Source organism: Aspergillus alliaceus, assembly GCF_009176365.1.
Source record: "Aspergillus alliaceus strain CBS 536.65 unplaced genomic scaffold BDW43scaffold_61, whole genome shotgun sequence".
In the NCBI taxonomy this organism is placed as follows: Eukaryota; Fungi; Ascomycota; class Eurotiomycetes; order Eurotiales; family Aspergillaceae; genus Aspergillus; species Aspergillus alliaceus.
In genome coordinates this window covers 210,460-236,629 of record NW_022474744.1, presented here as the reverse complement: position 1 = coordinate 236,629, position 26,170 = coordinate 210,460, and the positions used below count along the sequence as shown (strand labels likewise).

Genomic DNA, 26,170 nt, shown 5'->3' with positions numbered 1-26,170 from the left:
GGGGGAGGGAAAGGGGAACACCACGTCGTCTTCCAGCGCCTGTGCACCCGATGGAGAGGTTCGTGGCAGTGTTCAGCCTCAGGGTACTTCTGCTTCGGCGAAGGAAGGACGCGCTCAGGGCACATTGTTTCCCAAAATAAATAGCTCGCTTATGAGTCTGAATTGGTCGGATATGTTAGGGGTCCCTTGTTAATGATATCAATTATTTTAATTGTTATCGACACGGGCGTGCATGGTCCCGCTTTTCAACATGCAAGGCACGCACTTGGCCCGAGCTGCGGACAACCCAACAACCTTATCTACTCCAATTCAGCATGAGTTGGTGTTGCCTGCAATTGGAGTCCCGCAAGGCACTGACCAGGAACCCGATCTGCAACCCTGCATGAGCGTTCGCTTTGTTATGTGCTGATATTGGGTCTAAAGGAGTGCCTGTGCCTCGCCGCTATTGGACCCAGCTCCCGGATCTGATAGATCTCACTGCAGCAAACTCAAAGAAATTAAGGTGCCAATTTCCTTTACCTTTAATCGCTCTGGTTTCATGTCAACCAAGCACGCTATCCCGCGTGGTATCCCTGGCCAAAAACTCAAGAGCAAGGCATCTCGAACCGAGCCGAGTTATGGCGGCTGCAAGAATTTCGAGATTAAACTTGATTCACGGAAGCAAGGGATAAACAGTCAGCTCCGCTGTCACAAAATATGTCCGTTCATAGTTACTGCCGTTTTATTGCACCGATGGGGAGAATCTGGCGGCCGCAACCGAAGGGGAATGCACTGTTCCCATACAGGCCGCTGATCTTCCCTAAGTGAAAGAAGCGATTCGATATGAAACAGCTTACTGGATTCCGGAGAATTAAGCTCCTTTTTCTTTTCCCCCCTCCCCTCTCTCTTCAACCCCTCCCGTTGCGGGCGCACGCTGTCCCGTGTTCTCGACCCCTGTCCCAAAAAGACGTCAAGGTGAATGCCTATGGCTGTGCAGGGCAGGAAAGCTGAAACATTTACTAGATGTTTGGTTCAGCCTGACGCCAAGGGGCGGCAACAAGGTGACGACAGCAGCTGATGAGGCCTCTTTTTGGCGATCACTTCATATGGAAGGAAACTAATTGACAATCGGCAATTGCCGACAACTCATTGCCCTGCTAGAGACATGTTTATGATCGCTCACCAGGTTGGTAGTGATCCATGTCTCATCAATCATTCGTATCTTCAATCGTTCGACATATTGACCAAGGACCGTTAATAAAATTACTCCTGCCAAGCGTCGAAAATTCTGGTGTCCGGTCAGCAGACGCAGGCAGCTGAAGCTACTCATCGAGGAAAAAAGCAAAAAGAAGAAAAAAAAATTTGAAAAGGGCTAGTCAACGCAAAGTGCGAGAATGACCGGAGAATGACCGAGGATAGTGTTGCAGTCCAGGCTCAGAAGGCTTCAAGTTTTGTGCTCATCTGCATATCGGCCATACTGGACCGTGCGGAAAACGCTTCGCTCTAATCTCTGCCTACATGATGATGTTTGCTGGATAGCGCCAGCACCCTATTAGATTAGTGCGTCCTACTTCATCGGCCTAGGCTTACGTACATTTCTCCTTCGATTTTTCGGATTTTCGATTTTCTGATCAGATTGTTTATCTTGCGCTAATGCATATCTGAAGGCGATCTCATGACCCGGCTCTAGATGATCTAGTCTGGTATGCAACGCTCCTAGCTCTATATTGCGCGGAGATAACAGACCGGTTCTCTATTGGAATCATCTGCCTGTCTTGACTAGCAGATATTGAAGGGATAAAGAATGTAGTCAGTACTTGTTGAGACTCGAAGAGGTTGAAATCACCTTCAAATAATCACCCCCTCTCGACTAGAGCGTCTATAGTCTCTCATGACCCGTTTCTCATGCTCAATTACAGCCATGCCCAATGGTGGAATCCTCCCCACGTGTCACACTCATGGTCCCAGCGGGTCTACGCCACCGATTTTGGCCGCTGACGCTACAAGTTCCTTGATCTCTTCGTTAAGGTGTCCACCCATCCGAGACCAATGATGGTACACTGACCATGAGAAACATCTCTTGAATACCACTAGCCGAGGTCGGACAAGTCTTGTCGCCAAAGCTAGGGATGCAATCAAGTAGCCAATCTCATCGTGTGTTACCATATCAAATGATAGGATTGGCCCTGTATAGCGTGACAGTGACTTTGGCGGAAGTCTAGAGCTGCTGATGCGGAATGCAGCAGATGTGGCACATTTATTTGACACCCGCTGTTACCGCCTAAGTCACGATTGCTTCTCTGAGGTAAGACGAGCTCCATGGCTCTTGAATGCATGTTTTCTACCCTCTTTTCCCTTTCACCCGGTCGAGAACAGAGCAACCGTGTCTGATCGGAACTTGGCACCAATCTATCGGGATATACATGTGGAAGAGTGGGATTACAGCCGTTACTCCTTATTGAACGATAAAGGGGCGAACCGGAGTTGAATCAGCGATATCCCGGTAATCTTCCGAACTTCAGGGGAATGACAGATTATAAATGTCATATAACGTCCCATTTAAACAATTCAATAATTGGTATAGGGAATCCAATGTGCCCGCAATGATCCCGTCGGAAATCACCCATGCAAGGGAGGCAAAATCAGAGATTGATAGCTCTTGTTCTCAGTTTCCCGCAGCTCTTGTGAAGATTTCGTTCATCATGGGAGTACACTTCAATCAACTTGAGATATGTATGAAAAACATCCTTTTGTTATCTGGTAGGGATGATAGTGGCCTGTATTTCGTCGAAACAGGAAATGCTGGTACCCGCCAGATACGCTGCGAAAAGTCCCGATGTTTCAGCTTATTGGGCCCTAGCAATCGGCCTAATGTTCTTACAACGCGAGCGAACTGCTCTGATGCTACAAGACGAGAAAATTGCATTAGTGTTGATCTTTTTCACTGATGCACCGCCAGGACAAACGAAGGATAATCTGTAAGGCAAACGCGAAGGCAACCACGATGGGTCTGATGACGATCATCCGGTCAACAGATGAGCTTGCGTTTGCGCCACCTTGATTCAGAATCACTCAAATCAGGACAGAAGCAGCAGTGTTATACGTCATGGCTACCCATCTGAGTGTAAGCACTGGCTGGTTTTCAACAGGATACGCAAATTGGTGAAAGTGGTACTGCTTAGGCCAGCGATGTACCAGCAGGGAATATGTGAAGATACTTGACAGTGACACAATAATCTAGGGCGAGGAGTTATGATCTCTAGACACCAGCCGTATTCTCCTACAACGTCCGAGGACCGGCCCCAGTTGGGGAATAGAGTTGACGAGCCATCTGACTGTGGTCAGCGTACTAGTACGTATACTCTATGGAAACATTGTCAATCCCTCCAGTTCCTCATTACCCCTCGTTTATACTAAATCTTGATTTACTCCCGAGGTGAAAATGAACAGAATAAAACCCCGCTATTAGATCGTTGTTTAGAGATCGAGCTGTGACTAGCTGGCGCCCCGATGATTCCAGGCCCCTGCTTTTCAAGCATTCCGCAGTGATAAACGTATTTAAAATGAGCTAGCCAAGTAAAAGGGAAGCAAGAAAGGATATTGTATGAGAAACGAAACGATAAAGGGTTCATGGCAAGCCACTGAAGCGTGGCCCGATCATGGTAGACGTTAGTACTGGTTAGCTCGATTATACCAAGGCCAACGGGAGATTGTGACCTGCAACTGAAACATTGTAGTTCGTATTCGTCGATCTCCTTATGCTATTTAAGGACCTTTGAAGAGAACCGCTAGGTGTACGAGCTGAACAGGGGTTCTATACGAGGAATCTAACGTATCTTTGCGGCGAAAGAAGGAAAAGTGGCCAACTGAGTCAATCGGTGATAGAAGAATGAATCCTCCGGTATACTATCATTACCAATTAATGGTGCGAGATTGTGATATGGCTGGACCCAAGTTCCGGTACTTATTGTCCAACAGTCGCCTCAGGCATGAATCACGTGCCATCCCGATTGGGAAGCCTTCCGTCTCCAAACGTTTTGAGCTGAACTTCTCATGCATTTCTCTATGAACTTCACTTCTGAACACTCACTATCTGTTAGACTGAAAGCTTTGGAATATACCCCCTGTGCGATTCATTTCTTTAACATAGGCAGTGTGCAACGCGTCTGTGGAAGTGATCCCTTAACCATGGTGAACTGATAGTGGGGAAGCGACAACATCTCGAAGTCTCAGCTGTAACGTGTAGTTAGAGGTCGCAGTTAATCCTTATAATCAAGGGACTAAATTGTGGTATCCATGCCCATGCTGTATATGTATCGGGCAACATGCTAACCTCGCGTAGTAGAAAAGAAGCTTAAACTTCTACCATCGAAACAAGCTGACAAGATGGAAACGCAAGCAACGCTCAACAGTATTCAAAAAGCCGTATGGGACGGCAGGTTACCCTTACAGATTAGACTTGCTCCATCAGAAAGTCGGATATATGATCAGACAGACCCGTATCTTGTATTCTCCGCCCTCCATGACCACCGTGATACCTCGTCGGCCAATGTTAATCCCGCCTAGATCTCTTATCCCCGAATCTCATATCTTCCATCGCTACTGCCCAGACTGAGAGCCTTCTTCTCACCCTCTCTGATAAACCCTAATTCCCAGGCCCATGAGGGATGGTTCTCCATCGAAGGTGTGCCTCTCAAATGGCATCTTCCCGTCGGCCTGCTATATGATCTCTACGCGGGCGCTGACCCGGCATCTAAGGGGGCAACCGTGCCGGACGACGCAGGCTGGGACATCGATAGCCCAGACAGCCCATTACCATGGTGCCTCACGGTGCACTTTAGTAACTGGCCGGATGAAGAACTTGTCCGGCTGGACGCGGACGGGATGGTCATGAACGACGCATTCATAAACAGCGTCAAGGAAGCGGATTTCCTGCGAAACGGGACCGCAAAGGGTATCATGAGTCTTTCGAAGGAGGATTCGTCCGGGTTATGGAAGTCTGTTCAAGACGGTATAATTTTTCCTCAGCCCCTGCCACTTTTATAAAGTATATTGGCGGTACAATATTCCTAACAAACGCAGTGGACCTCCCCTCCTTCCAGCGAGTTTCTAATATCCTTCTCCCCCCTCTCAACCAGCCTTTCCGTAATGTCCCAATTCGCATCTTCCTCCCTCTCCCTCCGGACTCCGGCTCCCCCTCTCTCAAAGTAGTTCAATCCCCGATTCCGCCGTCGATTCCGCCCTCCAGCGTGGCTGCTAGCCAATTAACCCTTTCACGGAGTAATATCACTGTGCAAACGCAGACGATAGGCACGGCCTTGCATGCGCTACTCCCAAACTTGTTTCCCAGTCGGAGGACGCCCGTGTTAGCGAAGCCCGTGCTGCATGGTGCCGCCGTGCCTATGTCAGCACCGGTTGAAGAGGTGGTCAGGAGTTCGGCGTATGGAGACGGTTGGTTGTACATTGTTGTACGAATGATGGGGTGATGGGCTGGATGGTTATATCAAATCCTCCGTTGGGGACTATGCGCTATGAACTGTGATGTAGCGGATTTGGTTTCCAAAGAGCGATCGAATTGAAAACTATCATGCTATTTATATATACTACGCAACCATTGTATTAGTTCATCTCTGTATCATACGCCTCCTGATCCCCGCGAAATATATATTAAAGCCACATTCATGGACCCTCGACACCCACTTTCACGCCATTCTTCTCGTTCGCCTCTAGGCTCCCCTCGGACGGTGCCCCAATGACAGGAAAAGGCTGATCTCGCCACTTCCGCGCCGGGATCCCATTGATAAAGAACCAGTTGATCTCCTCCATAGAGCGGCTCGTGACCTCGCCGACGCAGAAGTAAACATACACAAAGGTGATCACGCAAAGGCCAGTGTATACGAAGCCGGTCTTAGGGCCGAGGTTGGCAGAGTAGTATAGGTAAGGGAGAGTGAAGACGATTGCCCAGACGGTTACCTGTGATTTTGTTCTGTTAGTGTTTGGCGATTCATGGAGACTATGGGAGTGGTGAGCCTTACCCAAAAGCGCGCTACGGCAACGGCGTAGATCTTGTTTCTATTGCGGCCAACGGCCATTTCGGAGGCCTGGTGCAGTCAGTAAAATAAACTCGTAGAAAACTGAATATGTGTGAGTGCTTACGATTGTCCAGCCCAAAGGGCCCCAGGCGAAATTGAATGCTGTGATTTCGATGATAACGAAGCTGATGATCACCTTACCAAATGTGTGAGATACTTCTCCGCCTGGAATCCCCAAGCATCCTACTATGAAGATAGAAACACCCATAATGCCCGTGGTGATGAGCAGGAGAGGGCGTCTAGGTAGTTTGTTGGCGCAGAACACGGCGCACAATACGACAACAACTTGGATAATGAACACGATTAGCGTCATTAGAAAAGGATCGGAGAGTCCAATGGCTTTGGAGAAGACTGTGCCAAAGTAGTAAAACCACTGAATGCCATTCACTTGTTGTGCGATGAGTGCTCCTGCGGAATAAATGGTCTTGCGTCGCTCAATGGGATCCAGAATCAAGTCCAACCAGGATGAGTCTTCTGCAAGTTGTTTTTCATTATATACATCCCGCTGTAAATTAGCCAGGTCATCATCTGCAACGTAAGTTTTATCATCGCGATTGACGCTCTGCAACGAATTTCTGGCTGCTTCGACTTTATTTTTACGTAGCAACCAGCGTGGAGACTCTGGTATCCACCAGAGGAAAGTAAGAACGATCAATGGGAAGATCAGCTGTACGCCCATCGGAACACGGTAGGCCACTGTGCTATCTATTCCTTGTGTACCGCGGTTGATGGCAGCGGCAACAATCTGGGAGACCGACAAAACCAGCTGCCAGCACATGAGTAACGGGCCACGGATTCGAGTAGGGGCAATTTCCTGCAATGTTCATTAGTAACGATTGATTCTACTCGAATAATGGTAGAGCCAGCTCACTCCAATGTATAGAGGGGATGTTGCTGAGAAGTTCCCTACACCATATCCCAGCAAGATCCGGCCTCCGATAATCATAGAATGTTTGTGATCTGTTGCCAATTGTAAGATCACACCCACCACGACCATTATTGATGCAACAAAAAACACTCCTTTGCGACCAACAACGTCATTGAGTGGCGCTGCACTCAGAGAGCCCACCAATTCTCCGATGTTGATGACGGAGGTCATGAGAGAAAGACTTGATGCTGCAATGGCATACGACCCATCGGACTGCATTTCACCAAAGTGTTCGATGAAGGCATCCATAGCAGATACACCAGTAAAGTATACACCATCATAGCCGTAGAGACATGCGCCTAGTGCGGCAAAGGCACCAAAAAGCCGGGCATAAAGGTGTTTGATGGCACACATGAGTCATGACGGTAAGCAGTCTTCTTCAGAGCTGGCCAGCGAACTTTTGAAACAAAGCATAACCTGTAGTATCAGAAGAGAAAAGAAAACGAAAAATCCGCATAAAAGTAGGATTCAACTATTTTAGCACATACTATGTATTAATGTAACTTACGTTGGTTATGTCGTACTAAAGCTGCAGGTTAATGTTTAGACCGTGACAAAATGCCGACGGCACGTATGAGAAGTTTTGGCATGAGTTGTCACGACACGAGATCCGTAAACTGACCATAAAACAGTGGATGGATTTCTATACGGAAAGAGCGCTACTTCGCATTTCTTTTAACTCGAAAAACCGCCGTTGCGAACTGACAATATAATTCTCATCGTGCTCTCCCCATGGGGCACGGGCCGCACAGCACCCGTCGATGATCGATGCCGATTGGCTGAACTGGGTGCCAAGGCGGCATCTCTGGCACATCGTACCGGAAAACGGCCGAGCCGGCGGCAAAGATGCAGACGCCTGGAATGTATAACGTGTGTGATTCGAATTGCAGGTTGCATCCGCAAAGATACTAACGGCTTCCGCATGATTTAAAAGGTTGCTCTCCCTACCTTTTGCTCCCATCCAAGTCAACTTCCCTCAAATTTCTGCAAAACACCTCAGTTTCAACATGGTGTCGTTCTCGGCATTATCGCCGTTGTCATCTCGACAGCCCACCCAAAACCAAGGATCTGCTGACGTGACCCCCATCCTTGTCAATGACACTTATCATCTCTTCCATTTGACGTCGCCGCCTTACCCTGTTCATCGACCAGAGAGACGTCGTTCCTACTGGTCACATCTCCGCTCCAAGAACCTGGTTCGATGGAGCCGAGATAACTCCCCAGCCATTGCTGTGGACAATGAATCTGTAAATCATGATGCCAGCGGTTCTTGGACCGGCTCGGCAGTGATTGGGCCTGATGGGAATATGCATATTTTCTATACAGCATATAACCTGTCCCAGGATGGCAAGCAAGTGATCATCCATGCAGCGTCCTCTGATATGGAGGGGTCATCATTTGTAAAGTTCCAGGAGCCGATCTCTATCAGTACTGATTCAACGGAAAACCTTGCCTCATTTGATGATGGTGACTTCCGTGATCCATATGTCCTTTTCAATGAGTACGAGCAGCAGTACTGGATGCTGGTGGCTACACGCCTGTCCCACGGTCCTTATTGGACCAGAGGATGTCTTGCATTGTTGAAATCGACAAACTTGAGTACCTGGAACTTGGAACCAGAGCCGTTCTTTGCTCCAAATGACGTATTCCGCCCTGAATGCCCAGAGCTCTTCTCACTTCCTAATGGTAAATGGTACCTCGTCTACTCGCGACTTTCTTCTCCTCACGCTGGGACTGTGTACCGGATGTCCGATTCTCTGTATGGTCCCTTCCGGAAGCCTAAAGATGGTTCTTCCGGGCGTTGGGATGGGAGAAGATGGTACGCAACAAGGTCCTGTCCCAAGGCCGGGGATCCGTCAAAGCGCGTGTATTTCGGTCGGATAGCCGATCGTTGCGACTCGGACCAGAAGTGGACGTGGGGAGGGGATATGGCGTACCCGCGACAAGTGTCCGCTACTGCTGATGGATCTCTCAGGATTGAGCCAGTCGAGGAAATCCTGTCAGAGTTCTTTCGTACAGAACCGGTTTTTCAGCGTTCATACGTCAAGTTAAACTCTCATGGGGCAGTCAAGAAGCACTTTCTGTACCCTTCCTCAGCAGATAACGGGTTGCCGACTCTCATGTCGTTCAAATTCTCCTCGAGTGATGTAGCATCCTTTGGTGTTCTATTCCATGTCGATTATGATCTTTCCGGCTATTGGCTGCGTTTCAGTCCTACACAAACAGGGTCGGGACGACCAATCTTTACCATATCACTATCCCTCTGCCCTCCTTCACAGGATGAGCATTGGAGTGATCAGTACAGGCTGTACCTTCCCCCCCAAGAGGTTGATGGCCATGAGCTAGTCCGGCATGATAATGTTTCTATCGAACAAAACGAACCTGTCAAATTTCTCATGGTAGGAGATACTCTAGAAGTTTTTGTGGGTGGGAGAGCGATCAGTTATCGTTTTCAGCCGAATCGCCACGGTGCTAAAGGAGGAAACCTGAGATACGGGCTGTTTGTAGATGACGGCGAGGTCATTTTCACTTCATTTTTCTCAGTTGTTAGTAGTATTTTATCACCATAACATGATTCTCATCTTTTCAAATCAATTCATAAGATACCAAGTACCGCGGGGAAACGAGGGGAGAAAAAGAAGAAAGAAATAGAACAAATCAGAACACCAAAGACGGATGCTGAAATAAAGTCACATGAGAGTCATACATGAGTATATGACATACATGCACTAGGCCGCGCCTATTATTATGATATGTAGCTGTAAGGCTGAAAAAAATGTCGTCATGAGAGTCTCATATTATTATTCATTTGGAATATTTTCTAGGAGTTCTGGTACAATCCGCACAGCCAAAGCATGTTCCATTCCTCGCAGGATTGCTCCTTCAAGGCGATTAACTGCATATCGCATGGGCTCGCTGCCTTTACCCATAATACGGAGGGTCCATAGGTAATTATTGAGGCGTTCTCTCCAGTGGTTCTTCTCAGCTTCTGAGCGGGACGTCACCAGAAGCAGTGTGACAAAAGACCCAACTAAAGAGAAGCTGAATCCCGATGCTTAATGTAAAGAATACATTAGTGAGGAGGGCACTCGCATAAGGAACCATGGGTTATAGATAAAAACGTACAGAAGAACCAGAAAGCTTCTAAATGATCCGGTCGTAAAGTGCGGACGAAAACCATTGCAGCTTCGACGGCGTCACTGGCTAATTTACGAGTATCATTGAGGACAGTAATATTAGAACAAATAGACACAAGTGCGATAGATCGAATAATCCTTCGCAAAAGTGTCAGGATAAGACTGTGGTAGGACAGGTGAAGGGAGCCTGCCACTTGTTAACTCTGAAACGTTGCATCAGGACAATATAACAAACCATTCGCACAAAGCCGCCGAGGGATCTGCCTGTCCATTAGCAGTGAATGGGGAATATTCACACGCCAAATGTGTAGTTTTTCGAGAATTGGAATCGCCCTGTGGTAAAGCTCAACAGTGTCCTGTGACTTACTAGCGCGCAGAGAAAAGAATTCAGTTAATATCTTGCTGAGAGATTTAGAAAGTGTGATCATTTCCACGAATCCTCTTCTCCCCGTCTGAATATCATTCATGGGGACTTCGTCGTTTTTGGGATTCATGTTATCATCAACATCGTAGAGATCGCTATCATCAATGTCTTTGACTCCCCAATTGTCATCATGGATATGGCTGGGCCGTCCATGCATCAATGCAGTCCATTTATCTTGCATGTACATTGCCCAAGAGAGTCTCTTGCGTAACCCACGCTCCCATTCAGGAATCTCCCAAGAGCTTGCATCCAAATGCAATCCTAGTGCTTCACCGATTGACAGTGCTTGGCTAGTATATCCCCAGGTCCACGTGTGATCCGGGTTCAAAGCATCCTCAGGCTTACACTGCACCAAGAGTAAAGTAGCCTCGATCGACGATAGCTTAGGCCTGTGGTAGCTGTTTTGAATTGCTTGAATAACTCTTTCTCTGAGTAATGTTTCATTCGGTGCTGGTTTGTTGTTAAGCTCGCGGTCATAAGTCCACCAGTTCAAAGAAATGAGATATATTGCCCCTAAGATCGACGCTTCAATCTCACGGTAGGATATTGAATATCGCTCCATGAATTTTCCCTTGTTTAAGATAGGATAGCATGGGTGGACTATTCTCCAAAAGAGATCAATGAGACTGGAACCGTACGGTGCAACACAACGCTCAATCATATCTTGTTCAACATGGTTCTGGTAGCCAATTGCCTTGTCGTCTCTTACAATGTGAAATGTTACTGGGTACTGTATGCCCATGTCTTCCTGCAGCACGCGCCGAATACTATGGGTCTCAAGACGAAACTCATGTGACTGAGACTCATACGGCCGATGTCGCTGAGCTATTGTTAATGGCCTATTATAGGGGCAGTTGGACTGATCTTACCATGAGTATGGGCTCCATGTCGCTCGTAAGCCCGTACAATTCTGCAAATTTCGACCTCGCAAGACCCAGCGAGCCATCGTTATCTTCTCCATCCCTTTGGAAAGCATCCGTAGGAGGTACAGCCCGAGAGATCTCTACTCCGGTTTCATGCCCTTCCGCCAAATTCTCCGGTTCTAGGGGACTTTGAGAACTGGATGTAGACGAGGAAGCGGGAGACTGGTCAACGGCGGGGCTGGCATTGCCCACCCTTGACTGGGCCGAGGCTGCTTGACTTCCTTTCGTACTAGGAGCCAGGCTACGATATACCTGTCTTGAACGCGCGATCGTTTCATCAGATTGCTGTGGAAAATCACGGTTCCTGCCGGAGTGCGCACGTGAAGGCCGAGGTGGCGGTTTCTGGTTAAAAGTACAGGCTGTTTGACGAGCCTCACAGACCATACAGCATGAAAGCCCTGGTGGAATAACACATCGCGACTTGCGTACACGGCACAAGTCACATGGCCGAATGGCCCTTCGAGGGCGCGTGATTTTGGTGGGCTGTCTGTTCGCTGTCACATCAGAACTAGTAGATGATGCCATTGTAACAAATGCACCCAGCACACGGCATGGCTCCTTGATTATTTATCCATAGTTTACGACGGAGCTATGCAACGGGAACCACTCAGGGCCGCTGAACCGGATTTTGAGACCAGTATGCACTAGAGAGCATGTGATGTACTGTACACATTGGATGGAGTGGAGAGTGGAAAGGCGGCAAATCTCGGCAGAAGGGCCTATTTCTTGGCACGTCGATAAGTAAATCTGTAATTTAAGGCGGAAAGGTTTACTAATTACTAGTAATTGTACGGAGTACAGAGTACCCTTTACCTACCTCCACCGCCGCCACACGTTAGGCGTCTGATCTCTCTATCATTGGACAGTCTGCACCATCTTGCCAGCAGCTTAGCTTCACACCTTACTCTACTATAGACTACCTCCTTTTCACGAGGAATATATGGTTCATATCATGTTAAACATCCAAATTGTAGCCTAGACTACCTGACTAGCATTGTATATATATGAAAGACCGACAAAAGAAGAACTCAAAGGCCAGAGGAAGGGTATTTCGGGTATATGACTTGGCCGTCCTGCAACAATATATCTGAATCATGTTCATGCAGTCGTGACAAAGGAAATCCTAAACAATATGCGATGCCGAAACATCATGAAGCAAAAAGTGAAGACATAAAAGCCACATATGGGATATGGTTAGAAATACATGTAGGTCAATTTGATCATGTCTGACAACAATCTGAAACGGGCGTGGATGGAAGAAGAGGAAAGATACAAGACCAAGGGCTTATGAAAAATGAAAAAAATGAGTCTAAATAAAATTTCCATTGATTTGCATCGCGGCGCCGCCTTCTTTACCCTTTCTGAGGGCTTTGGCAAGCATCAACTCTCGCATCCAATCAATGCGTTCGTCTCGGGTCTTGACCGCGAAATGGTGGCTCTTGACATTGCTGTTCCCAAACAACGCCTTTTTCTCATTCTCCTTTGTTGAAGGTATAAGGGAAAAGGCGAAGGCTGTGTCATCTTTACTAGCATGGTTCCCACTGCGTAGAACAGAGCGTTTGAACGCGGCTGTCAATTTAGAACTAGTGGCCAGTGAAGAGCAGGCAACAGCATAATCATCAACGTCGATCATGTCTAGTGCTTTGGAATTGCGAATGGCAGCGAGCTCATCCTTGTGCATGGCCAGGTTGGTCCCACGCAATGTAAAATGTGCATCTTGCCATTCGTGGCGAAGGAAACGGGTCTGCTTCCGCTTCTTCATATATCCACTCCTGGTCACATCTGGGTCCGAGGCGAGAGACGTGTTCGAGGAACTGTGGTTGTGGAATCCTATACGAGGACTTCGCTTCTTCAGGTCCTCAGGGTCCTCAATAGGAGTAAGAGGCCGTCCTAGATAGGCGCGACGAAGTGGCGGGCTAGGTTGAGGGCGTAAGAAAGCGCCGCGCGGACCATTCTCCTGGCGGCGAATTTGCATACGATTCCCGTAGCGCATATCTGGTGGAACCGATTGAGAGACATCCCGGCCAACAGGGTCATCCGGGATAGCGGTGATCGGGGCATCCATCTCGGAAAAGGGTGTGCCCTGGCGATAAGTGTCCGTAGGTCTCATAGAACTAAACGGACCGTACTGTTGGATTACAGTCGGAGAACCGTAGGCTTGAGTTGCCACGGATGGGGTAATTGTTCGGTTGGTCGTAACAGCTGTTGTAAGCTCATCCGAGTCATAATCCGTAGGAATTTTCAACTTCGGGAGGTTACGAAGATTCGCAGCCATATTGTTCGTGTGGGAAGTCGGAGGCGTCTGCTCAGGTACGGTTTTTACCAGCTGAGTGACCGCGGGTGCTAGCTCTAGTTCTGGTTCAAGATCGTCACACGAATCCACATGCTGATAATTAAGGAAGTGTCGAATACTTTCCTGTGGATCGACTCTCTGTAATTCATCCAGCGCTTCTTGGCAGAGCTTGGGAGTTCCTTGGGCTGGCCCAAAAATGTCCGAGGAAGCGACAACTGAGGGCTCGGCATCTGATTTGGGACGTAGTAAGTTCTGTGCCGTTTCTGGGTTCCCAGGATTCCCGGTTAACACTGAGCTCCCTGGCAGAAGAACAGCGTCAGGAAATTCTGCAGCGATTTTCTCTAGCTGACGCTGGCGTCTCCTATACTTGGGGCAATTTTCTCCCTTGGAGCAGTTATGAGGTTTAGGAAGAACCTGCTCGATACCGACAATGGAGACAGATTCCCCCGCCACGACCTGCCGACTGCCATCTGCGCTAATGACATCCCTGGAAAGCACTTCTCCCGTCGGAGATACAGACATCGCATACGAGCGCCTGTGATCAACAGGTATTTCAAGGTCTGGTGACCTTCGCATAGTTTGGCGTAAATGGTCAATTGAAGTCATCAGTTGATGGCGTTTCCCAAACGATTTTATCCCGAGCTCCTTGAGGTCATCGATTTGGAGACTCAGCAAAACAGAGCCAGTGATGTCGTTGATGATGAACTTGTCGATAACGTTGTCGTCATAACCAGCAATGTACATCCAGTGTGCTACCTGGTTAGGCATCCAGCCTCGGATCTCACTCTCCTCCACCTGCGAAACGTCTGGATGCACGGTTACAAAAGCTTTAGAGGTGTGTGGAGAGTATTGGAACCTATTCATTGATACCTCATTCTCAGAAAACTGGGACTTGGAGCCTGGGGTCTCGGAGAACTGGGAGCGAGTACTCCTTATCTCAGAGAGTTGAGACCGAGCACTTGGAGGCTCAGAAAACTGACTCTTTGAACTAGGCGTCTGAGCAGCAGAGAACTGGGGCCGGGTACTCGACGTCTCCGAGTAGAATGATCGAGCGCTTGGAGGTTCAGAAAACAGAATCCTTGAACTAGGAGTCTGAGCAGCGGAGAACTTAGACTGGATGCCTGACATCTCCGAAAAATAAGTTTGGGCACTTGGAAGCTCAGAATACTGGTATCTGGTGCTCTGAGTCTCCGAGAACTGAGATCGACCGCTTGGGGGCTCAGAATACTGGTCTCTAGAACTTTGGGTCTCCGAGAACTGTGCCCCAGAGGCTGTGCTCTCAGAGGCAGAGAATTGAGACCGACCGCTTGGGGGCTCAGAATATTGGTATCTTGTGCTTAGGGCCTCCGAGAATTGTGATCGTCCACTTGGTGTTGCTGTAGGGGCGAACTGGGATTGAGTACTTCGGGTTTCGGAAAATTGAGTCCCAGAATATGGGGTCTGGGCGAGCTGAGACTGAACTGGCGATCTCTCGAAGTAAACATCAATCTCGGCAGTTGACGGTACAGACCCATAAGAAGCAATAGAAGATCGAAATAGATGAGGTCCAGAAGGTCCCTCGATCTTCCTGTCAAGCTCAAAGCTAAAGGGCGCTTTCGGGGCATGGTCCGGGGTTGGTAGCTCTGGCGTAGAAAGAGAAGAACTACTATCACGACCAAACTAATCAAGCCAATCAACAACTCCAAGCCTTGTTTAAAAATGGTTGAGGTGAACCTACTGAACCCATGCTCATGCGTGGAGACTCTTCGTCTGAGGATCCATATTCAAAGTCGGTGTCGGCAAAATTGGTCGACTCCGATTGACGCTTTTTCACGACAGTCCAGGCTGGATAAAATTGCGTAGTGCTCTTTACGTCGAGCGACGCAGGCGCTGCCTTACGTCGACTGCGCAAAGACTCCTGCACCAGGTTGAAATTAGAACCTCACGGATCAATTATTATAGGGTGCTAACTTACCATAGTGTCTTCTATGCTGGCCCGTGCAAGATTCAAAACTGAGTTTATCAGAAGCAGCAATCAAATCGAGAGTTAGTCAATAACTCTGTGAGATGGTGTAGCACCTCATAACAATTACAAGGAAAGAGAGGAAACAAAAGGAAGGTGACCAGGTATCACACAGTGACACATAAAACGCAATGAGGGAACGGCAAAAGAAAGAGGACGGGGGGATTTGGAGAGTTGGGCTGCTCCGAGTATAAGTATAGTGGGTAATGAACCCGACGAGGGGAAAGGGGGAGCGGTGAAACGGTAGCACAGAAACGAGGTTGGGCTGAATGATCGAATCACTCCCTATTGCATGGAGGACTAAGTCCGTGGCATGCAGGGATAGTGAAACGTAGTAGCATTGTCTTCACAAAGAAATCATAGTAAGTGGCTGGGAGCTGCAGAGAAACTTGGATGAGAGGTGATTAGAAGTGATCAACTTGCAGTAGGTTGGACCCCAACGCAGAGAACGACATTGTTCCTGACCAATAAATTGCCGCCGAGGGAAAGTTACCGTCGATGGGGAGGACCGAAATAACTCATGGAGGGCTGGGAGAGGTCGAGGAGAGAAAGTTTGTGGTTCCTCCACGCGCCGAGATGGTGGAGTTGGCGGCCAACAGGGTATGGTGGCCTGTGACTGGCGGAGCGGGTTAGCGCCTAGATTCCTTCATCTATTCTAAATATTGTACCGCTTGAGCAATTGAACGCAACGCATAGCCGCCGACTCTCACGGATCGTTTCGCTTCCTTCCTTCTTCGTCCAATCGCTCTTCTGATAGCTCTCAGTGACGGTGCGGAGAAGAGATCACAGAAAAGTTAATACGAGTCATTTCCCCTATACAATTGAATGCGGTCTGCTAGATATTCTAAATTTGGCCTCAATCCCTTGAGAACGTCCTAGCCAACCAACCCGATATCAGTCTATTTTCTGTGAGCTCATAATCGGCCACAAATAACCGGAAATAACGTCCCATGGCGCTTCCCTCGACCGTTCTATATAGACCGGTGATCCCACCCTTTCGGAGAGCGGAATTCACTGCGGTAACAAAGGATGATGGTCTTCTCCCACCAACCGCCTCGTGATTTATTTGTTGGGGACTTATGCAATGTCGACTAGTCTCCCTCGCTGTGTCTTTCCCTTTTTTTTTCCTTCCCAGCATCTATCTTACAACCTTTTATATCATGGCAGCCCATTATCTCGTCAATTGCTCTTGGGTATCGAAAATTAGCCGTGCTTATGGTCTTGGAGTTCAGCCTTAGATTCTTTTCATTCCTTTCTTCTGTTAGTCCAGAAGTGCAGAGCTACTGTACCGTGACATGTGAACTGGCTGCATTGCATGAGCCCATGTACCTATCGTGAGCCGTTGGATCTGACCATAATAACATAGAGAACAGGGATTAACGTTATAATCGTTAGAAATATATTAAATAACCTTTTGTATACTAACTACCACTCCTGTTCTTCCGTTCTTAGATCATGGACAAGTCCAACGTCCGTGGGTTACCGATGTTATGTGATCTACATTGAACTACATCTCGTTGTTACTAAGTTGCACATGACCAGCATGTTAGGAAGTAGCAAAGATCCAAAGAGTATTCATAAATATCTAACCGAAAGGCTCGTCGAACATAGATTGATTCGGAAGAAACCTGACAGAGAGAATGCTGAAAGAGATAGAATGAGGGGACGGCGAGGTCAGGTGATGCTGCAGGAAGCGGGGAACTGTGTGATTGTGACCGTCACATTGCGCTACATATCTTAGTATGGGACGACAGCTCTTAGCACAGGTCAACTGCGGGTACCTTGCACTGTTATTGGCTCTATAATCACTTTTCTAGCATAATATATCTTATACGTGGAAAAAGGTTTCTTCGAACTGGTGATGACGTTAGATGAGTTTTTTTGAGACCTCCAGGTAAAGCCGTCGGTATCAAAAAGCGAGTACGGCGTAGTACTCAGAATCGCAAATGATATGAATAGCAACAACAAAGTCAATTATAGACCTCGTTATGCAATGTGCAGCGCTTCGTTGTTGCGCAGCCTTACGGTTAGAAGCTGCATATCGTGTATACTAATTTAAGATTGTTGGTAGTTTAGTGTATCTCGTAGTATACCAAGTATGCCAAGTATGCCTATGAATAGGATCTCGGAATTGCATTGCTAAAATATTCTATTAAAAGATTTTAAGATGTTCTATATCTAAGTATCAAACTATGGAGAACTACTTTTTTTAGAATTAAAGATGCAGCAGTGAGATCTTAGCGATGTTGGTGATACCGCAGGTAGGGCAACGGTGGAAACCGATAGAGTGCTTGATCATCTATATTCAGTAAGTCGAACAAAAAGGAGAATAGAGTAATTGGTCCCAATTCGGCATCCATCTTCTTTTACCCTGCGCAGAGCAGTTCCAGGCTTAACTATTGGCTTTTGTTGAATGTTGTCGGCGGTAGCGAACTATGCAAGCCTTAGGATATACCCCGCATCCCAGTAGTTCAGGGTTGCTAATTATGACAACTTCGGGAGTTAATAATAGGATATTGACGCTAAAGTAGTCATTTAGCTAAATATAAACATACTTAAACTGATCTGAACGAATGAAGAGGCCTGATTAGACGCCGATAATTGCCATATCCTGTAGTATTGGCGGTAAAAGTGTTGCTAATTAAGGCTTGCCGTATGCACGTTATCACGTCCAAGCGTCGCCGATCCGCCCCGTTGCTGCACGGGCCGAGACCCACTCTATCTTTCCGGCTCTTGTCATTGGACATCTTGGGCAACTGTCAGATTATCTCTGCTCTTATCTGAACCCAAATTTCAATGGCGACTAAGGAAATCAGGGCCTCAGCATGGTATTCTACTCGCAGGAAAAATCGGGGGAAAATCAGAAAAATACCAGGAAAGTGTAAAAAGATGATATAGAGGAAAGGAACAAGTAAGGGGCATATTTTGAGTATTGCGGATGTAAAGGTCCAAGTTCAGCGATGAATTTTGGAGCTCGATACGTTGCACGAGTCAAGATGATCTAAAATCCGAAAATCTAGGGTAATTGCCATTAAACCACCAATCAGGGTTCTTAGCGACCACCTTTAAATTAGACAGCCTTCAGACCCTTGCAGGAACATTAGCCGTCCGCCCAGTGTGATCCTGGCTCCTATCTGGTTTAGTCCGCGGCTAACATAGCGATGTGGGTGATCAACCTCACAACTCCAGGAACCATGTTAACCAACACTTCTAACCACCACCAGGCATCCCGACAGAGGGCCTCCAGCCTATCCGAGTGCACGATGGCAAATCTCGCTCGTTGCTCGGCGTCAATCTCCACTCGAGGTTCGATTGTTCTAGTAAAACTTGAAACAATATCCTCGTTCGGATAACCCCTGGTTTGAAAAAAAATAGAAGCACGAGGGGTATACACCTTGCTTGAGGACTAGTCGTTGGATCCAACATAACTCAGGATACCAAGGCCAGATGGCTTCATAAAAGCCCTGGCCATCCTGCTTCAACCTGTCCCTTTGTTCTCTGTGCCATCTTCGCTTCATTCAACGGCAGAGATCACTATTCTCTATCTCTTTTACTTCCCAACACAGGCAGTCAAGAAAGCTGTGGCCCGTACAACTATCTTAGATGGTTTCAAAGCTTCCTATCGTCGTCAACTCTTAAGTCAACTGTGCCAACTGTTTACCATCCTGTCCCAAGTTTTCCGGTCGGCACCACAAAGATGTCGAGCTCAGCGCGGGCCTCCAATCGAAAGAAAAAGGCTGCATTGGACTCGACGAATGCTAAAGAGAGCACGGGCAGAGCTGGACCGAAGGCTCACCACAGATCACGATCAGGTATAGACGTTGAATTCCCAGACAATGTTGCCCCAATCGCAACTGTCTCTTTGTAAGGGACCTGCTAATCCTGCGTATACATAGGCTGCTTTACGTGCCGACTGAGAAGGAAGAAATGCGATGAAATCCGTCCAATTTGCGACTCGTGTTCAACTCACGCTCTGAAATGCGAGTACAGACCACCTCAGTGGTGGGCCACAAACGAGAAAAAACGCGGTCAGAGGGAAAGGATCAAAGGTAGGATCCGGCAGACGAAGGTCATGGAGAAAAATGGATGCTTGCAAGGTATGTCAAAAACCAGTGACTCCAATGCTTACCTTTGACCAACGCGGTCTTTGTCTCCAGAGTATATCGATAAAATCAAGACTCTATGCGAAGAAAGCCCAGCATCGGAATTCGACCCCAGTCGCTCAGTACTTCCAGAGCCAAATCCTTTCGCGACCCCAGCTCAGAATGGATTATCTCGAGAATTAGCAGCCATTCCAGGAGCACTTATCGGGCAAGCAATAGAGCCGAGGCCTGCACCACCAGTACATCTTACGACGCCTGTCATTCCGTATGACATCAATTTTGGAGTCGGCCAACAGATGTTCTTAAACAATAATCCTCTGCAGAGTAACCTAGGGTTGTCGGACTTCAGCGCTATGAGTCTAGCACAGCCTCAGATGCCAACTGCACCATTGGCCAGTACCGACTGCTTCGCGAACACGTACAGCCCAATGCAGCCCTTCAACTTAATTGATTCTCAGGGAGGCCCTGCATACTCAAACCAGTCTCTCTCCACATACCTGCAGATGATGATGCCTGTGGATGAAAAGGATCGCCATCTTCTCGAAAACTTTCTTGACAATATGATGATGTTGATATTCCCCATCGTGGACGCTCATCAGGTGGGCCCTGCCCGGATCAGGGAAATTTTCGGTCTTATGCAGAATAATCGCGCGTACTTCCATTGTTGCCTCAGTTTCGGCGCAATCCACCTCAAGAGTAGCCTAGGCATGGATGACCAGATGGATCATGACATTATGCAACATCGTTATGATGCAATTTCTCACCTCTGTCGCCTTCTCAGCAAAAGGAGTGGCTATATGCAGGTGATCGATGCAACACTTGCATTTATACTCTTCCATTGCTCCCTTGGTACGCCAGATGATTATCTGCCCGATGTTCCATGGACTTCCCATTTTCAAGGAGTTGCACACCTAGTTAAGAATCTCAACTATGCACCCAGTCAGTTCAACGTCACCCTCATCGCATGGATTGATATTATTGCGGCTACCATGGCGGGGTCGACACCGCACTTCTCTCACACCTACCGGGCGAAGCATCTCGGTGGCCATACGTCTGGCCTACAGCAACTGATGGGTTGTGATGACCGTGTTATGTACCTGATCTCAGAGATTGCATGCCTAGAGTCCTTAAGGGTAGATGGGCTTATAGATGACATGACTGTACTAAGCCACGTCTCAGCGTTGACGGGCCAGATCGACTGGACGGAGCCAGCTGATCCCAGACTTGAGGTGCCTTTCACATCTTCCGGGGTCGTCATCCCGGAAAAGCTGACCAAGATCATCACCTCCTTGTACCGTATTTCGGCTCGTCTTTATCTTTATAGCCTGCTTCCATCGGTCGATTACAATGACCCTGCCATTACCATCTGGTTAGCGACTATGATAGAAATACTCAAGTACATACCTGCAGGTTCCAGTGGCTTTGACCGCTGTCTCGTCTGGCCCTTGTTCATCGCGGGAGCATCCGCGGCGCCATCCAGTAACTTTCGGAAAGTTCTGACCGAGAGAATTGCTGCTCTCGGGTATTTGGGAGAGCTTGGTAGTTTCGGCCGGATGTACCGTGTCTTGAAGGAGGTCTGGCGAGAATCTGGAGGACCGGTGCCATCAATTGGAGATGACGATGCTCCCCACGACCCCGAGGTGCCTTCTAATACCAGTGGTGTTATCATTACCTGGCGGCTGGAAGACTCGTCACAAAAGCCTGAGCAATCACCGCCGCCACCCGTGGGACGACAGATCCATTGGCGCGATGTCATGAAACGCAACAACTGGAACTTTTTGTTAATGTGATGTAGCCTCCTTGCCAAAGCACCCAGTATCTGGAAAATCGACTCCAATCTGGTGGAGGACACTTGTGCAAACACGCAATGCGATGTGTCTTTACGGTCCATATCAGCACGTACTTGATGATAGAGGTGGCAGCGACAATTTCGAGGTGGACTCCGGACTTGGTGGTGCAGGTTTGAAGAGGATCTTTTCATAATTTGATATTCCAGCCAGTATTGTTGATTCTTCTTCGTTTTTTGATTCAGTCTCTCATTCAACTCCCCAGCCCTTCCCTATTGCTTTCTGCTGTATTTCGGCTTTCTGTGTCCATTTGCCTGTTTTCTTTGATCATTCAGTCACTCTTTAAAGTTATTGGTTTGTGCACTGTTTGAACTTCCTGCTGGTATTGAAAGCCTCTTTCCCCCTTTTTTCGCTTCTTACCCTTGTTCACGCTTGATATCATCGTGTCCACTCATTACACCTGACACAGTCTGCCATTGACCATAACCATATTGCCATTTTCTGTCTGCTGTCTGCTGTTTATTGTTGTTGATAATTCATTGAATGCAACTTTTTTGTTCCTTTCTTTAACCTTTCTTGCAGAAAGGTCATTCGACTCGAGTAGATAATTGTAGCTCTTGTTAAAGCACCTCGTTAATTCAACAGTTTCTTAAGCAGAGATGGGACCTAGCAGTAGTTAAGGACCCCTTCAGGCCAACAGAATTCACATACCTCTTTCGTCAACCTATAAATATCCTTCATTTCATTCCTGTTATGTCCCAAAAATAGAATATCCTAGTGTTTCAAATCCACAGAAGATGAAACCTGGCGCTTGCCCCCGTATTTATTTTTGAGGCCCTAAGTAACAGCTACAAGAGCTTCTGCAATCAGAATCGGGTTCTGGATCTCTGGGCGTTGAATACCTTGGGCCCTGGGGAGGAGGGACGAGTCCGAACATATATAGTCTCGTATATGTATAGACCTCAGTGTAACACGCCTACTTACCGCTTCTCCGATGATTTTTTTACTCGGTGACACTTGTTTTATTTCTGTATCTTTCCGCTGGGGCTTATTCTGCAACAGCAAAAGTCCTCCGTAAGATGCGTAAGAATGTCACCAAACAAAACTACCGCTGCTCACCGATCCTTTCTACCAACAACCATAGGACTACTAGTACGATATGATGAACCAATGGATGGGCTGGACTAGCCTACAGACCTTTGGGAGTACGAAAACGGAACCCGCAGAAAAGCAACCAGGACCAAACAACGAAACAAACCAAAGATTCCGACAAGCAACTAAGCGGCTGAGGCTTCAAATCCTGTTCAATTAGCTTCCGTGGGCATTTTCCTGTTGGACTGTTGGTTACTTATTCTGCAGTATTGGTTGGAGGATCGTAGCTGAGCGACACGTGGAAAGGATGGGATCCTTCAGGAGTTCGGATGCGTCTAACAAGTGTATTTTGGGGGCCATGGCGGTCCGAGCCTGTACTCCTTGCTAGATCGATCAATTTCTCGTGCAATCGACTAGTAAGCGTGTAGATTCTGACATTGGCTATCGATCCATCTATGTAGAACTGTATCATGAACTAAGGGGCCGCGCTCGAGTTGGCCGATATAAGGATTCCCTACCCGGATAGACAATTTTATACTAGAGGTGCACGTCATACCATTTATTCATTTCGCCAAGGCTAAATACAATATACCGGAATTCTCAACTCTCCTCCCACCGTACAGTAGTACATAGTAACTCCAGCCAGTTTTGAAACTTAAATTTTAAGGAATTATCCATATTGCACAGTGCTAGCAATGCAAAACTTGTAAAACAACTTGACCGACAGATGAAAGCAACCCTTGTGAGACAAATAACGAGATGTATGATATATCAGTGAACAGTAATCGGTGGCCAAACCCAAATTTCATGAAGCATCTTGATTGCCATTCGTAGTTAAAATGAGCTATACACAATGGCTCCTCAAGGAACTATGTGTTCCGACGTGTAACATTTCTCCGCTTTCCCTGAGGCGGGGGGTCGAGCTGGGGGGCTCGCTTAAGGGTAATGGTTGTTGTTACCACATGTCGAACACTAAATGATGCCCCATTGTCACTGACGGGGGAGTCGAACATCCGCAGCCTATAGTCAGATGGAGTAAAGGGGGATTGAAGGGCATGCGCGCTGCGCGGGGAGTCTGTCATGGGTGCACAGACGTAAGGCGGGGGAAGTGGCAAGCGGCGAGAGTTATCCGGACTCTTAGGAGGTAATGGTACAAAGCAGCGTGAGGCGGTATATGGAGGAGGAACCCTTGCACTTTCTTTGGGGAAAGAAGGAGAAGTAGAGCTGGTGGGAGCGGAAGTAGGTGAAGGACGAGGCCTGTCAAGCATATACTTGGAGAAGTTCTCACGAGAGGTTGCGGGCCGTGAGAAGATGGGACTGAATGTGTTGAGGAATTCCGTATATGCTGGCGGAGGGGTAATGGTGATCTCCTCCTCGTCCTCTTTCTTGATCTCCTTTTCCGGCCTGTCTGGATCGAGACATGTGTAGGTGCGCTCCCGGAGTTCCGAAGGAAAACTCATAGTCTTAGGGGTGGCTAACGGATGGAGACTTGGCTTTGTTGGAGCCATCTTGGGTTAAATATTATCTTATAAGTGTATGACACCAGACGAATTCTCAGGTGGGCTCGTTGATGACAGATCTTGGGTCAAAAAGGCAAGGTTCTCCAGAGGAAGATGGTGTGGTTGGGATAAGGAAACAGGTTAAGGTCCCGAAGGGTGAGGAAGCAGTCTTAAGTAACTATTAGAGATCAACCACCAGCAACCGAACTGAAGAGTAGAATGGAAGGCCTCAAGGTGATGGAGATCTCTATAAAATAAATGTCAGAGTCATGGGTATACTGAGGAAGTGAAAATTACACATACATATTACGGTACCAGACCGTATTGATACGTATGATATTGTCTAGTACTGAGTAGGGTTAGTTGAAGGCAGGTCCAAAATAGTAACATTCGATCCACTTACAACAGCCTAGATCAGGAGAGATTAAGATAGTAGTAAGAAAAGTAGTAGCCAGTGGAACCGTTAGCCTGACCCTTGAGCAGTGCACAGCCCGTGTCTATCTCAGCGTGATGCTGGGTTAACGGTCGCTTTGTTTGGCTTTCCGAGAAGATTCACACTTATAAGGCTAGAAGTCAAGATCAGTCCAGCTGATACCCTCAACTCTATGAACAGAGGAAATGGTGCGAACTCAAAGGAATATATAGTAAAAAGAGGAGGTTGATTTTCTATGGAGAGGAGACTGTGGGAGGATTGACATCTGAGAATTATCTAGATACTTATACATTTTCCCAGCGCTTCGTTAAATGACAGTACTACTAAGAAGCACATACATGATAACAATACCTCAACATTGTCGCGCGTAATTTGAATCAAGTTTCATCTTATTACCCCTTATTCTAATGTACATTTTGCCTTGATTAAGATTCAATCGCTCACTGCTTGTCAAGCGTAGTTCGTCAAAGCAAAGCGCGCGGTTCGACAATCCACGATGTTTCCTGCACTTTCTGGCGGGTTTAAAACACGGGGTAGTATAATGCCAAACGTGATCCTGTAACCCTAATAGGTACCTAGAGCCTCAAGAGCTCTAGGTTGCGGAATACTACCCAGGTCGCTCATTACCAAATTCGCCAGTCGCGCTCGTGGTCCAATCAGGCCACATAGGACGTATTGGACGTATCGTTATGGGGTCCATAGTTTCAGCTATAATGTTATCCTGCATGTAAGTAAGAGTGGTTGCGATATGAAGATGAATTCTGCTATATTGACGCTTCAGCAACCTGACAACCAACGGCGACATTTCTATGCTATGACATGTTGTGTCGGACGAACGTAATAGGTTATAGTAGAGTATGAACCGCGATGAATGTCGTTCAATCTACTGGACATTGTTTGGTTATCAGTTCGCATTTTCCTGCCAAGCCCTCAGTAATGAGGTCCTTGTACTCCTCCCCCCATGGTGCTCGGCAACCTGCGGTTTTCTTGCGCATATCATTTAGCGCGAATATGCTCGAGTCATCGGAGTAACACAGGGCGCCTGTTGCTAGAGGGATATCAATGCCAACCAGAATGGGCAAATATCAGAGGGCTAGTAGAATCACAACAGCGTCATCGAGCCTTTGGTCAATATGCGATAGAGCTAATTCACACATTGAAAGGCAAATTTGACCTCGATTCAGGCTGCGATAGGATTTGGTAACTATGTCTTCTGTATACCTGCTATCTACTGCGGCGGCATGTGTGGTAGTCCTCTGCATGGTAGCAATATGCCCATCTACTAAGTATCCAGGGCTTACATCAATATCATAGTTCTAATAATAAACCCTGCGATAGCGCTATCAATCAGAATACTGGGGAAATGCAAGCAAGGAAGCTATAAACGGAAACGCCAGTCACTTTCTTAACGCATAACACTGATTTATTCGTCCAGGGTTTGACGCGCGGGGGGTGCTCCCAAATCAACGATCTCATCA

General features: G+C 47.5%; 8 protein-coding genes across 8 annotated transcripts; 3 read left to right on the top strand and 5 right to left on the bottom strand.

Moving 5' to 3' along the window:
- Positions 1 to 3,079: 3,079 nt before the first annotated feature.
- BDW43DRAFT_211669 (autophagy protein 5) lies at positions 3,080 to 5,541 on the top strand. The gene is made up of 4 exons (XM_032039262.1): positions 3,080 to 3,331; positions 4,325 to 4,485; positions 4,546 to 4,990; positions 5,062 to 5,541. The coding sequence occupies exons 1-4, from the start codon at positions 3,232 to 3,234 to the stop codon at positions 5,463 to 5,465; spliced, it is 1,110 nt and encodes a 369-aa protein (XP_031895602.1). The 5' UTR covers positions 3,080 to 3,231; the 3' UTR covers positions 5,466 to 5,541.
- Positions 5,542 to 5,658: 117 nt separating this feature from the next.
- BDW43DRAFT_322866 (sugar porter family MFS transporter) lies at positions 5,659 to 7,353 on the bottom strand (the record flags this gene model as incomplete). The annotated part of the gene is made up of 4 exons (XM_032049637.1): positions 5,659 to 5,952; positions 6,015 to 6,080; positions 6,136 to 6,885; positions 6,943 to 7,353. 4 exons carry the CDS (start codon positions 7,351 to 7,353, stop codon positions 5,659 to 5,661), a joined length of 1,521 nt encoding a protein of 506 aa, XP_031895601.1.
- A 461-nt stretch (positions 7,354 to 7,814) lies between these two features.
- Positions 7,815 to 9,587, top strand: BDW43DRAFT_290419 (glycosyl hydrolase). Its single transcript, XM_032043510.1, has one exon. It carries the CDS (start codon positions 8,007 to 8,009, stop codon positions 9,567 to 9,569), a length of 1,563 nt encoding a protein of 520 aa, XP_031895600.1. The 5' UTR covers positions 7,815 to 8,006; the 3' UTR covers positions 9,570 to 9,587.
- Positions 9,588 to 9,734: 147 nt separating this feature from the next.
- BDW43DRAFT_290418 (fungal specific transcription factor domain-containing protein) lies at positions 9,735 to 11,826 on the bottom strand. The gene is made up of 5 exons (XM_032043509.1): positions 11,804 to 11,826; positions 11,430 to 11,739; positions 10,372 to 11,380; positions 10,126 to 10,323; positions 9,735 to 10,054 (listed from the first exon to the last, which is right to left on the bottom strand). Exons 2-5 carry the CDS (start codon positions 11,445 to 11,447, stop codon positions 9,801 to 9,803), a joined length of 1,479 nt encoding a protein of 492 aa, XP_031895599.1. The 5' UTR covers positions 11,448 to 11,739; positions 11,804 to 11,826; the 3' UTR covers positions 9,735 to 9,800.
- A 601-nt stretch (positions 11,827 to 12,427) lies between these two features.
- BDW43DRAFT_290412 (uncharacterized protein) lies at positions 12,428 to 16,294 on the bottom strand. The gene is made up of 3 exons (XM_032043508.1): positions 15,731 to 16,294; positions 15,494 to 15,673; positions 12,428 to 15,435 (listed from the first exon to the last, which is right to left on the bottom strand). The coding sequence occupies exons 1-3, from the start codon at positions 15,731 to 15,733 to the stop codon at positions 12,793 to 12,795; spliced, it is 2,826 nt and encodes a 941-aa protein (XP_031895598.1). The 5' UTR covers positions 15,734 to 16,294; the 3' UTR covers positions 12,428 to 12,792.
- A 173-nt stretch (positions 16,295 to 16,467) lies between these two features.
- On the bottom strand, positions 16,468 to 17,168 carry BDW43DRAFT_290410 (uncharacterized protein). Its single transcript, XM_032043507.1, has one exon. The coding sequence runs from the start codon at positions 16,914 to 16,916 to the stop codon at positions 16,635 to 16,637; it is 282 nt and encodes a 93-aa protein (XP_031895597.1). The 5' UTR covers positions 16,917 to 17,168; the 3' UTR covers positions 16,468 to 16,634.
- A 2,307-nt stretch (positions 17,169 to 19,475) lies between these two features.
- Positions 19,476 to 21,897, top strand: BDW43DRAFT_322858 (Zn(II)2Cys6 transcription factor; the record flags this gene model as incomplete). Its single annotated transcript, XM_032049636.1, has 3 exons — positions 19,476 to 19,590; positions 19,675 to 19,875; positions 19,936 to 21,897. 3 exons carry the CDS (start codon positions 19,476 to 19,478, stop codon positions 21,669 to 21,671), a joined length of 2,052 nt encoding a protein of 683 aa, XP_031895596.1. The 3' UTR covers positions 21,672 to 21,897.
- Positions 21,898 to 23,402: 1,505 nt separating this feature from the next.
- Positions 23,403 to 24,461, bottom strand: BDW43DRAFT_290406 (uncharacterized protein). Its single transcript, XM_032043506.1, has one exon. The coding sequence runs from the start codon at positions 24,266 to 24,268 to the stop codon at positions 23,630 to 23,632; it is 639 nt and encodes a 212-aa protein (XP_031895595.1). The 5' UTR covers positions 24,269 to 24,461; the 3' UTR covers positions 23,403 to 23,629.
- Between the last annotated feature and the right edge of the window lie 1,709 nt (positions 24,462 to 26,170).

What these genes read in the sequence shown, in the direction of transcription:
- BDW43DRAFT_290418 (XM_032043509.1), bottom strand. An exon ending in TCGGCGGCTTTGTGCGAATG is followed by an intron (nt 10,324 to 10,371) that starts GTTTGTTATATT and finishes AACAAGTGGCAG; the next exon opens with GCTCCCTTCACCTGTCCTAC. An exon ending in AGAAGCTTTCTGGTTCTTCT is followed by an intron (nt 10,055 to 10,125) that starts GTACGTTTTTAT and finishes CTTTACATTAAG; the next exon opens with CATCGGGATTCAGCTTCTCT.
- BDW43DRAFT_290419 (XM_032043510.1), top strand. Translation starts at nt 8,007, where the DNA reads ATGGTGTCGTTCTCGGCATTATCGCCGTTGTCATCTCGACAGCCCACC.
- BDW43DRAFT_290406 (XM_032043506.1), bottom strand. Translation starts at nt 24,268, where the DNA reads ATGGCTCCAACAAAGCCAAGTCTCCATCCGTTAGCCACCCCTAAGACT.
- BDW43DRAFT_290410 (XM_032043507.1), bottom strand. Translation starts at nt 16,916, where the DNA reads ATGCTGGGAAGGAAAAAAAAAGGGAAAGACACAGCGAGGGAGACTAGT.
- BDW43DRAFT_211669 (XM_032039262.1), top strand. Translation starts at nt 3,232, where the DNA reads ATGATCTCTAGACACCAGCCGTATTCTCCTACAACGTCCGAGGACCGG. An exon ending in TGACTGTGGTCAGCGTACTA is followed by an intron (nt 3,332 to 4,324) that starts GTACGTATACTC and finishes CTCGCGTAGTAG; the next exon opens with AAAAGAAGCTTAAACTTCTA. An exon ending in ATCAGACAGACCCGTATCTT is followed by an intron (nt 4,486 to 4,545) that starts GTATTCTCCGCC and finishes AATCCCGCCTAG; the next exon opens with ATCTCTTATCCCCGAATCTC.
- BDW43DRAFT_290412 (XM_032043508.1), bottom strand. An exon ending in CACGCATGAGCATGGGTTCA is followed by an intron (nt 15,436 to 15,493) that starts GTAGGTTCACCT and finishes TGGCTTGATTAG; the next exon opens with TTTGGTCGTGATAGTAGTTC.